The sequence below is a fragment of the Pezoporus flaviventris genome, unplaced genomic scaffold, assembly GCF_033815535.1.
Source record: "Pezoporus flaviventris isolate CSIRO_AGI_PZ_B2104156 unplaced genomic scaffold, CSIRO_AGI_Pfla_v1 ptg000078l, whole genome shotgun sequence".
NCBI classification, from domain to species: domain Eukaryota; kingdom Metazoa; phylum Chordata; class Aves; order Psittaciformes; family Psittacidae; genus Pezoporus; species Pezoporus flaviventris.
This window is the reverse complement of record NW_026892626.1, coordinates 11,855,897-11,868,269: the sequence shown is the minus strand read 5'-3', so window position 1 is coordinate 11,868,269 and position 12,373 is coordinate 11,855,897. Positions and strand designations below refer to the sequence as shown.

Genomic DNA, 12,373 nt, shown 5'->3' with positions numbered 1-12,373 from the left:
ATAAAGCAGAACGCTGGCAGGATGACACCCCATGCAAAACAGGGCACATCAGCAAGACTGGACCAACCAACCAGCCTCGCCTTGACAGTCAAAAGGGGATTTCAAACACATCGCCTTGGTAAGTCTGTGGCTTTGCCAGGACGGCACGTTTCCCTGTGCTGTATGCCGAGCTGCTCTGCAACTCCACCAAGCAAAATTGCTTTGATAAAGCAGTGGGTCCCCAAAGCGGTCACTGGCACAGCAGGCACGGCTCAGGTTCAACAAGTCTGTGAAAAACTGCCTGCTACCGGAAGCAGTCCAAAAAAGCCACCCTGTGCGTCCAGCATGGAACTAGGGGCTTTCCCTTAAGAACAGCACGTGCACTGGGAGTAGAAAAGCATCGCGGTAAAACCCCAGCTCCCGCGGCACGAGCGGCGTTGTTCCTTGCTTGGCGAGGAGGCGGCGGCTCCTCGCGGGGCCTGCGGCCTCCCGCGGGGAATCGAACGCTTGGATTCTCGCCGTCCTCACGTCCCGTCCGTTAGTTGCCATGAGCACAGAGTCGCCCCAGGCCGCCCGCTGCTGCGCTCCTGCTTCCGGACGGTCCTGGAGCTGCGAGCCCGGAAAGCGACACCTGGGGAGGGGTTGAGGGCACCGAGGCGGGGCGGGGCGGCGCTGAGGCTGTCCCCGCACAGTGGTTGCCGCGGGTGGGAAGTGCCGAGCGGGGCTGGGTCGTAGCGTGAGGTGGAGCGGGTAGGGCGAGGCGAGGTGAGGTGAAGCGAGGGATCCCTCGGAGCCGCGCTCTGCCCTCGCCTTCCGCGTCAGGGTCTCTTTGGTTTGGCTGTGTTTGGGCTCTTGCCGCTCCCAAGCGCGGACATGCTGCGTGCCGCGCCGGTCCGTGAGAGCAGCGGTGCCAAACTGCTCTTAGGAACCAAAACCTGTCGGAAAGGCAGAGCGGGGGGTGAGCGGGTAGGTGCTTCAGGCTTAGCGCTGGTGACGGAAGGCCGGACAGTTCCATCTGGAACTGCTACTATGACGTTAACCGGCTTCGAGAGCTTCTCTTGCGACCCGGGAGAAGCAGACCCTCAGACCCCGGTGAAACACTGGGCAGCCGCGCCTTGGGAGAGCAGAGAAGCCCCTGGGCGGACGGAGACCACGGTCCCGGGACGGACACAGACCCCGACGCCGTCCCCGACCCCGGAGCTGACAAACTCGGACCCCTTTGCTTCCAGGTAAGGTTAAAGTGATAATTAACTGCGGGTTTCCTGGGTTGGCAGCTGGATTATTTTTGATGAAAGTAAACAAGCGTGGCGTGTGTGTATGGGTTTGTGTGTGTGTGTTTGTGTGTGTGTTCGGGTTGTTCCTTATTTCGAATTTGTGTGTGTGTATACGTTTGGGTTTTGGTTTTGTGTTTTTTTTTTGGGGGGGGGTGGTTTTGCTTTTTTGTTGTTGGTTTAGTTTGGGTATCTTACGGTAGTGTTGCATTGTGGAAGTGTCGTTTGCAATTTAGAGACATAGAAGTGCTTTCATGTCTTCATGTCTACTACAGTAGTAGTAGTTTTGTATTGCTCCTTATTTCTACGTAGGTGTTTTTGTGTATGTTATTGTTTTACAGTCACCGCTGCCAATGTTTGTTTTGTCATGAGACAAATGTGTAATCGCACTTAACCGCAGTTTTGTGAGTGGGGTTTTTAGTTTGGTTGTTGTCGTTTGTTTTTGTTTTTTTCATATTTCTTACCAGCTATTTAGTTCTTCAAGTTATCTCTTTGATACTGAGTGACAGAATTTCCTTCTGGAATGCTTCTTGATAGTCTTAAGTCAACCAGAACTTTTACCTCTGTTACAGATACGAACAATGACTTTAAAGAGAATATCTTCAATATTTAAAAACCTGTCACAACCTGAGGAAGATGCAGAGAAAGTACCGACAGGTTCTGTGTATTCTAGAGCCTCTGAAAAACCTAAGCCTTTTGGCCAGGAAGAGCAAAGTTAGTGTGTCTTCTGTCCTTCCCCTCCTTTCTTCAGAACAAAATACCCAAAAGTTAGAAAACACAGTTCTCATTTGTTGCACTGATACAAGATGATGACTAAAGCCTTCAGCACTAGGCTGCAATTTTGTGAGTCCCCTAAGGCAACTGAAGGGACTGGTATTGGAAGACCTGTAGTTTTATCTTTAAAAACCTACTTGCAACAATGGGTTTGAGGAGGTTTTTATAATACACAGACTTAGCCAGGTCTTCTGTGCTGTGCAGAGAAAAGTACATTTTACCTTTGTGTTTATGGCTTCCATTATTCACAAGCCTTTGAATGCTAACCCTGCTCAGGAAGAGGTCTGGTATCCGTAGGGTTACCTGCTCCGCTGGTTACTCCCTTACTTTTCCATCCTAGTTCTTACAATCTGTTCATCATGTTGTTTTGCGTTGTGGAGCAGACCTGGTTCTTCTGGGTCCTCCTGCAGAATGCTCCCTTTTAAACATGCTTTTTCAAAGAGAAACATTAAATATTTTTTGAAATCTGATTTTCTTGCAGTCGTTAACGATGGAATTGCCCCACCACGTAAAATTCTTTTTCCACCTGAGAAAATCTGCATGGATTGGCAACAGCCACTGAACGTTGGAGTTGGACTGTGGAATCTGGGCAATACGTGTTACCTTAATGCTACTTTACAGTGTTTGACGTACACACCTCCTCTGGCCAATTACATGCTGTCTCTTGAACACAGCAAGTCATGTGAGTACTTTCTAACATGATTATAAATACGTTGGGCGGCTGCAAAGGTGAAAGAACAAGAGTGATTCTGTGGAGAAAATGCGTGGCTTTCCCGTTTTACCTGTCGAAGCTGGCTTTGAATGCCATCTTCGTGGTCTTTTTCAACATAAATGATTCTGTGATTCCGTGCTTATTTAACAGGAAGCTCGGAATGGCATATAAAGTGCATTTGTTCATTTAATGCCCAATGGCAAAGTTGCAAATAAAGAGCATTTCTTGCTTTGTGTGAATAGCGAAGTACGTTGTAAAGGAAGGCATTTGATGAACATTTGGCATTTGTGTTTCCTGCTGGTAGAAAGGTGGTAAAATGTAGGATGTTGGCATCGTAGCGTCTTCGTCTCTGCAGCCTAGATAGCGTCATGTGCTAGTACTGCAATAAATGACATGTTCACTATTGACCCATTAAAAAAGCCCACACCCTAGAAAGCACTACGAGCTAATTTCTGCTGACCTGAAATGGAAATTTGTGTGGGGCAGTATTAAAATTTAGACTGGTTTTATTCTAGTTAAAAGTTTGTATTTTTTTAAGCCTTTGAATTTGTGTTCTTCACATTTCCATTCTATGCTTGAACTGATTTGGCATAGGAGCCTCTTTTCATATCCTTCTAGGTCTATTTTGACAAAGGTACATGCATGCTTTTTGGTTTGGCATCTTAGTGTTTATTCCTAGAAATTTAACTGTGTTTTTTTTTGACATAGATAAAAATGCTTCCAGTTAAGAACCCTGTTGCAAAAAGGAGGGCAGAAATACTTACACATACCTTCCTTTAACCTTTCCTTTCTCCCAGAGGATTCTTAGCTCTGTGTCATGTAGCTCACCTAACAGCAATATGCTGAAATTCGCACGCATTCTCTCTTAGCGCTGTGTCATCAATATCAGTAGTGTTTTTCGTGGCTATTGTTTTTTGGTTTTGTTCTTTTTTTGGTAGCAATGCTTATTTGACTAGACTGTGTTGCTTCTTTCACTCTTCAGGTCACGAAAAAGGCTTCTGTATGATGTGTACATTGGAAGCTCACATTAACCAGGCCCTGTGTTTCTCTAATAGTGCTATCAAACCTATATCTGTTATCAATGGCCTTAAAAGTAAGTCATTTCAGATGGTTTTCTTTTGATATATTGGGTAACTTCAAAGCACTCTCTGATGCATAGAAATGATTTTGATACTTTTAGAAACGTGAGTTTTCTTTCATTTTCTAGGAGATAAATATAACCACCTTCTTATTTATTAGGTATAGGAGAACATTTCTGTTACGGCAGTCAAGAGGATGCACATGAATTCTTGTCCTTCACTGTTGATGCTTTGCAGAAAGCTTGCTTGAATGGAGGCACCACGTACGCATAAACGAATTATTTAACCCTTAGATGTTCTCTAGCCCCTTTTCCTCCTTTCTTTACTATACTACATTAAAATGACTGTCCTTGGTAAAAACTGTTTGAAGAGTTAACTCTGAGCCTCGTATCATCTGAGGCCTGATTTATCATTTCTTTCCAGATGGGACACATCTTCTCAAGCCACTACACTTATTTATCAAATATTTGGAGGATACCTAAGATCCCGAGGTACTTGTTACAATTCTTCCTGTCCTTTGAACTGGTGTGTGTCTGTTTGTCTGTAGTAAAGGACTTTGTGCTTTGACTAAAGTAAAATGTATGAAGACTCTAAATTTGTCCAGTCAGTGTTAAGCATTTGTATTCTGATTCCAGTAAAATGCTTGAACTGCAAAGCCGTTTCGGACAGGCACGAGCCATTCCTCAGTATTACTTTGGATATAGAGGTAAGGTGTTTTGTGAATACGGCTCGAGCTGCATAAGGACCTGTAGAGCTTTCCAGATAAAGGCATTTTACTTAAAAATATACACTGCTAAAAGGAAAGAGCTTGGTGTTGGGTGGGAGTGGATTGGGCTTTGGTCTTGTGTGGAATGCATCTAGATGCTCTCCATGTTTGCAGTGGGTTTAACCTGTAAAAACAGTAATTACATCTACACAAACACCTATACCCTCACACTTCTCTGTTATTCTGCTTCAGCATCTATATCGTTAGGCTGATGGGTTTGCTTGTTCTCATTATTGATGCCGTAGCATAGTACAGATGGTGTCTGTGGCACTGCAAACTTTATCTTTTTATTTCGAAGCAGCATCATTTCCACAGGAGGTAAATGCTCAGCGTACTCTGAGGTTTCTGCCTCCTTCACAGTGGTTGCCGGTTGACAGTAGGTCACTTGAGGATGAACTAGCAAGGTTCTCTCGTAGTTATACCAGGAAGTGTTTGAAATTTTGCATTTCCAGTGACCTAGTGCTCTACCTTCTTATTCATCCAGACCGTTACGTCTCTCACCGCGGCTCTGAAACAATTTGTGACACCTGAACAATTGGACGGAGTAAACAGCTATAAGTGTAGCAAGTAAGATTCCTACTAATTCCATCTGAGTCCAAGAGAAGGCGTTTAATGTGTCACATGAATATTTGGAAATAGAAGAATTGTGGCCATTAGCTCATATTAGACTTTTATTCCTACTGCTGCCTGCGCTGGGGTTTATTAGCCTTCGTCAGTGTGAGGTTGCACACAGAAGTATTCGTCTGGCCAGAAGTTAAAGGGGATGTCTGCTAAGTAGTGGTGAGCTGAAGCACGGAGCTAAGGACAACGATTTGGGGTGGGAGGCAACATCAGCTGGCTGAAGGTCCTAGTGTTCCGTGTGAAAGGATAATGTTCTAAGTCCTTTGTTTTGTAGAGCTGTCCGCTTACATGCTGTTACCTTCTGTCTATTAACAAACGTGAAGTGCAGCATATGGGTTCATAAGCCTGTGCGAGAGATGAAAACTTGTTTGAGTTTTGGGAGGGGGAAGAATTTGCTGTTAAACATTTGTCTGTGCTTGTTTTTAAGGTGCGAAAACATGGTTCCTGCCTCCAAGAGGTGCACGATACATCGCTCCTCCAAAGTTCTCATCGTATCGCTGAAAAGATTTGCAGATTTTACTGGTGGCAAGATCAACAAGGTATATTTGCAGCTGTAAAGCAGCTTTATCTTCTCGGAATGGGAGATTTCCCCAAGAAAATATCATTTTAAACGGGGGAAGTTTAGATTGGATATAAGGAAGAAATTCTTTACTGTTAGGCTGGTGAGGCATTGGAATGGGTTGCGCAGGGAAGCTGTGAATGCTCCATCCCTGACGGTGTTCAAGGTCAGGTTGGGCAGAGCCTTGGGTGGCATGGTTTAGTGGGAGGTGTCTCTGCCCACGGCAGGGGGGTTGGAACTAGATGATCTTAAGGTCCCTTCCAACCCTAACTATTCTATGATTCTACGGTTTAAAAGCTGTTAATGTTTGCAGGCTGTAAGTGTAATAACAATAGTCCAAGAAAAGTCAATCTAACAACTATGGCTTACGGTAACCATAAGAGTAGTTCTCTGCAGCTTCAATTACGAAATATTGTTTCTGAGAATAGGTATTTTTAAATGAATCAAGACTATATTTGTGTGATCCTAGCCTGTGTTTTGAGAAGGGTTTTTGTCAGGCTGTTCCATGAAGTGTTTCGGGGTAATTTTTGAATCTTCCTGTTTTGTGTTTAGGATGTGGAATACCCTGAATATTTGGATCTTCGAGCATATATGTCCCAGTCAAGGGGAGAACCACTCATGTATTCTTTATATGCAGTTCTTGTTCATTCTGGTTTCAGCTGCAATGCTGGACACTATATCTGCTTCATAAAGGTGGGTATCAGCTTGATTTCTAACAGGGTAAAATAAACAAAGAAAATCAATGTTACCGGCAACCACCATTTTGATGGAGAAAGGTTGAATGATGTGTTCCGTTTGATTTGTTTGGTACGTTTCGTGCTGTAGTGTTCCGCCTGTGATGTCATTTGGACATCATGCGTTTTGTCTGAAGATGCCACTGTCTTTTGTTTGCAGGCCGGCAATGGATTTTGGTATCGAATGAATGATGCCATAGTGGAGCGTTCCGATATCAAAACGGTTCTCAATCAGCAAGCTTATTTACTTTTTTATATCAGGTAATACCGACTACTGAATCTGTTCAGAATATATTTACTTTCCTGTTACTGATACTTTTCTTTTTTTTCCAAGTGTTTTTCTTTCTGTCCTAGGAAAAGTTTACTGTTTCTGTAATTCAGTTCTGTCTAACCTGAACTTACCGCTGTCATTTACTGTCTTTCATTGCTTGGCCTTAAACTGGTGTGCTTGTGTACATTGCTCTGTATCCGCTCTACGTAGCGGGGTAATTTAGAAGAGGAGAAATAACACCGTAGATGGCGTAAGGGTGAGATGTTGCTCTGACAAGAATAGTCATTGTAGGGAGACCATTGTCTGTTTTTTTAGTTTGTAGTCTCGGTTGAGTCTTTTGTATGTGGCTTCTGTGTCACGTCATCTGTTCTTAGAAAATTACAGATGGGGTTTTAATCCAAGAATAGGTTGAAAGAAAAACTCTAAAGTGATATCACTGTTTTTTTCCCAAGGCGCCACGATTTGACAGTTGGAGAACGTGGTTTTTGCTTACCAGCAACTTCTTATCCCCGTTCATTCCTTGGTCAGCACGGGCCTAATAGTAAGCAGGCTGGATTTATGGGAGCACGGCTTCCTCCTCGTATGATTAAGGTAATTTGCAGGGAGCAAATAATGGCACCAAATTGATAATGTTGTTTTCTTTTGATGGGGGGGGGGGGGGGTAGCTTGTTGTTTTAGAGCATCTGATGAATTGTTTTCCCTCCCACACTGCAGCTTTCTTCACAACCATCATGCAACAGCCAGAATTATTCAAACAGTAGCTAGTCCCAAATTGTGCAGCCATGCTACTTCATTATACTTCCAACTCAAAGCGCTTTCTAAAGCACTGAGAGCTACGCTTTTGAGACACTTGGAGGAGTCTGTTAATTCTTGATGATGATGATGACGATAAGAAGAATAGTAGTAGTAATAATAATAATTAAATATCACTTCCCCAGTGTTACTTCAGCTGAGACAGTGAAAACGATTTTTCTTGGTCCTGAGTACCAGAGCAATTATAGCAGTGTTTTCAGGGAACGTTTAAAGGGGAAAATAAACATATTTGGGAAGGCAATTTGTAGAAATATTTAGTAGGAGAATTTAATGTTTTAATAAGTGCGGTGTGATTGCACATATTCATCTTGCAATCTTTTCTTTTTAAATACAGAATTCAAGTCGTTTAAATGGAAATGGACCCCTAGAAGAGGATACAAATCCTGTTGGTATCACCATAAAAAGGCCATCTTCAGCTCCATCAACAGCTTGCATTCAAAACTGGGCAATTACCAGGCCTTCAACTACGGATCCATCAAAAGCCCAGAAGATCACTATCAGTATTCGTAAAATATTGCCTGAGTGTCAGACTGTGTCACAACCTGACTGTCTTACCAGTGCTCTGGAGAATGAGGATCTCAGCAAGGCTGTTCCTTCCTCCACAATTGCAAATTCTCTCAGAGCAGAGTCTACCTCAAATGCATCTACAGTGGCAGTTGCTGCTAACATTTCCAAACAGGAAGTTCCTGATGAAATGTTTGTAGAGCCAGCAGTGAATGGAAGTTCTACACTCGGGTCTGATGCTACAGTCGCTTCCAGTCCAGAGTCTTCAGGAAAATCTGAGGCGTCGAATGGCGTGTTTAAAATGAATTACAACGTATCTTCCAACGGAACTGTAATACTGAAGGTAGTCGGCACGTTGCAGAATTCCCGTTCTTTCTGTGAGAGTGCTGAAGAAGAGAGATCCCATCATGTGCTGCCAAAAAATGATTCACTAAATTGTGCTATTAGTTTAGATAATGGATCTAAACAAAATGGACTGAAACTTGATGATTTTACTTGCCAAGTCCAACCTGCTAAACCTTCTGAGATATTCTTTGCTAAAACAAATGGATTGCTTGAACCAGTGAGTTGTTTGTTCCATCTAGAACTCCTCACCTATGGTGTGTTTAGTATTCAGGAGCATTAAAATGTTCCTAAGTCATGTGAAAACAGCACAAATTTAAACTTCATCGTTAACGCTTTGTGCTATTGTCGCATTAGAATTTGCAGAGCTGAACTGGCATGTGAGAACATGTCAACTTCAGAAAATTTCACCTGAGATAGTACTTCATAAGTTTCATAAATATACTGGGGGGGAAGGGGTGATGTGTGAGATAGCAATGGTGCATGTAAGGCAAAGTGATCTTGTTTAATGACTAATGAGGAAATTTTGAAAACAGTTTTCTTCTAAAGGTAGTATTTTTTTTGTCTGTTAACGTCTGCGTTTTAATTGTAGGTACCTGTAGCTGAGTCACCGATTCCTCAAGAAATAGTCTTAGAATCCCTGGCCTACAGCCACCTGAACAGGTTGTCAGAGAAAACAAGGTAAATTGAGTACACTCTGATGAAAACAAGATTTCATACAAGTTTATCATTGTTTTACCCATCTACTAGTACTATTTAATAGAAAGCTTTCCACACTGTATGTGTAGGGTTGCAGACATCAGCACTGAACATGTGTTATTCTGATATTAATGAAAGCAGATGCCTCCCAGAATGGTTCTGTTTCTTCATAGGATAATTTTACTTTTTTTTACAATTGGATTTCTTTTCCACTGTAAATTCCCACCTTGTGCCCTCCCATTTTGTGGAGAGAAGGGAAATGAATGAGTTGACTTTTTTCTAGTTTGGGGAGAGCGAAGGTAGTGGTTTTGGCTGCTGATGCCTTACAGAGTCCCTTTAGAAAGCTACAGTTTCCAAACTGTGTAAGGGAGTTTAGAAACATACAGAGTTTACCAGTAGCCACCAAATCTTTTACTTCAAGGGATTTTTGCTCCTAACATTTATCTTTTAGGTGAACTTTTTCAAATGAAAAATGTGTTTTTGTTTTGTGCAGTGTCCCTGCACCTCAAAGGTCTGAGGGTGATCGTCTGATGGAAACCGTAGTGACGGAAAATAATAACTACGCAGAAGTACCGCCTGTTAATGACTCTTCTCTTACAAAGCTGGATAAAGTTCTGGAGAGTCAATTCTCTAGACAAAATGAGGGGTTGAATAATAAAAAATGCGAAGAGGATAACAGGCAAAAATACGAGGAGAAGATACACGACTCCAAAAAAACTGACAAAGAGCACTGCCGAAAGAAGAGACAATACTCTGACATTGACGAGGAGAAGCAAAGCAGGAGCAAAGTGGATGATTGTTCCTGCAAAAGGAGGTGCTCTCACAGAATGGAAACAAATCAGCAATATCATGCTAAGCAGGACTATTGCAATGAAGGCAAGTACAGACCTTCCTATAATGAAAGAAACAGTCCAAATAATGGCAAAATCTGAGGAAAATACTCTCGTTACAGATTCCGAAGCAGAGAAAGAACGGAACAAGACAGGAATCAGTATTATCGTTCCAAAGGAGAGAGAACCTGGAGCATGGAAACATACCGTCGAAGCACGGAGTTGGGAAAAATGCAGATATTACAAGACTTATGACTCTGTCCATAGAAAAGGAGATGGTAGAGAGAGGAAGTCCTTTCATTTTGATAAAGCCTTTCATAAATTGAGTCAGTTCTACAAATCACGTAGGCATTATCACTGCAAGAGCAGATGGGCTCACAACACTCACTGCAGAGAGGAAGGATGGCATCACTTGAGCAGCCACAGCGGAAACTTCCGTCATTGTTCACTACCTCTGCAGCAGTCTGAAAAACACTCTCGGGAAGGGCACGCACCTCCACCTGCCTCAGCTCATGCACAATTTGACAACTCTTTCTGGGAAAATGAGAAACTGAGGCTTGGCAAGAGGAAATATGGCAACGCAGAAGGAAGAGAAGGTGAACTGGAAAAGAAATGCCGCAAGATAGATGATAAATACCAAGAGAAGGATTACAAGTAAGCAGGAATTCCAGCATAATCCGCCATTCTTTTCCTAACTCTTTTCTGAATGTTTCCCATGCCTGCCTTTTTCCCATTGTTTCTAAGTGATTTATATAGGATAATCTGACTACGGGTTGGTCATTGGGCTGGTCATTAGGTTGGTCAAGCAAACATAGGAGGGATGTTGCTGAATAGCATTAGAATGCTAGATCTGGAGCACAAAGCGAAGAACCTGTCGTGGTTTAATCCCAGCCTGCTGAACGAAGGACAGAACCACATCTGCGCAATGTTCTTGATTAGGTTACCTTAGATTAGCCACCTTCTCGAGTCTGTCGGATCCTGTAATCACAGGGCAGACGGAGCTGCATGCAGGCTTGAGACTTCTCGTTCAGAAACCAAACCACTGAGACAGGGTTTGATGCTGAATGTCATGCCAGGGAGCGACATTGCTTTCTTTTGTCTTTCAGATGCAAAGCTCACTGATGGAATCCTTCAGTGCCTGAACTAAACCTACCAACAAAACCAACTACTTCTTACCATCAAAACTGAGTCTTTACCATCAATCCTGATGGTTTACCATCGAACCTGGCTGTTTACCATCAAGAATGACTCTTTACCATCAAACCTGTTTACCATCGAACCTTGCTTTGCCATCAAAACTGACTCTTTACCACCAAACCTGATTGTTTACCATCAAACGTGACTGTTTACCATCAAACGTGACTGTTTACCATGGAAGGTGGCTTTACCACCAAACCTGCTTACGATCGAATCTGGCTTTACCATCAAAACTGACTCTTTATCATCAAACCTGTTTACCATCAAACCTGGCTTTACCATCAAAACCGACGACTCTTTGCCGAAAGAAACTATGACTCTTTGTCTTCAAACTGGACTTTATCGATACTATCGAAACTTAGAATTTATTGTTGAAACTTTTACCGTCAAGGCAAAATCCATCTGTTTTAATTCCATTTTCTTAATATACCGTCACTTGTCTGAAGTCTCAGTTGTCTGGTTTTGTCTCCCTAAAGTGGCTAGCTAAAGACAAATTCATACTGTGATTTTAATTTTGATTATTAAATGCTGTCAAACTGTGATGCACTTCATAGTCACTGGTCCTGCATCAGGAGACCAGTGAGTGGGAACCTCTGTGAAATACAGTTCATCTGACTAATCTGTCTGGTCTAATGAATCGACTTGAGGAGAAGAGATCTGAGTTGTTCCCCCACTTGCCTTATATTTGACTGAAGCTCATGGAAGGCAACGGGCAAAATCCCTCCTTAATTTAGGGTGGGAAAGCAGCTCTTAATGGAGTAACATTCATAGCAACACAGCTATGAGTGTTCAGCCTTACAAAAACAACCGATTTTGCAGCTGAGGAGTTTTCTCTCTGAAAAATTCAACCTGTCAATTTAAATCAGTGTGCTTAAAGGTAGGCAAAGAGGCCTTTTACTTACAAGAGCAGTTGCAAAATCAGATCTTAACTAAATCAGCACGCACCTCCCATGTATTCCTGGTAAATGAGGAGCTATGCAACAGTAGAGTTTCACACTTTATTTTAGAGAAAGTCTCCAGGCTGAAGCAACAGGTCCTCCTGATAAATGACAGCGTTACTATTGCAGTGGATTTACATCAAACATCACATTTTTAACAATGATCGATACAGAGTATGTCATGCAAATCACTTGTGTACACCAAGTAATACTTCAATCAGTCCCTATCTGTGCAGCATTTACATTTTCTATTCAAACTGTAGCTAGAAACATTTTACAAGAAA

The 12,373-nt window shown here is 42.6% G+C and overlaps 1 protein-coding gene across 1 annotated transcript; it reads left to right on the top strand.

The window, feature by feature from the left end:
• The first annotated feature begins 1,831 nt into the window (after positions 1-1,831).
• LOC133279835 (ubiquitin carboxyl-terminal hydrolase 42-like) lies at positions 1,832-10,811 on the top strand. Its single transcript, XM_061474011.1, is given in 15 exon segments — positions 1,832-1,964; positions 2,506-2,706; positions 3,719-3,829; positions 3,976-4,078; positions 4,239-4,306; positions 4,451-4,521; positions 5,066-5,148; positions 5,630-5,741; positions 6,314-6,454; positions 6,656-6,756; positions 7,219-7,357; positions 7,914-8,645; positions 9,018-9,106; positions 9,618-10,163; positions 10,165-10,811. Coding segments are annotated over 15 exon segments (3,078 nt in total). The 3' UTR covers positions 10,613-10,811.
• Positions 10,812-12,373: the final 1,562 nt, after the last annotated feature.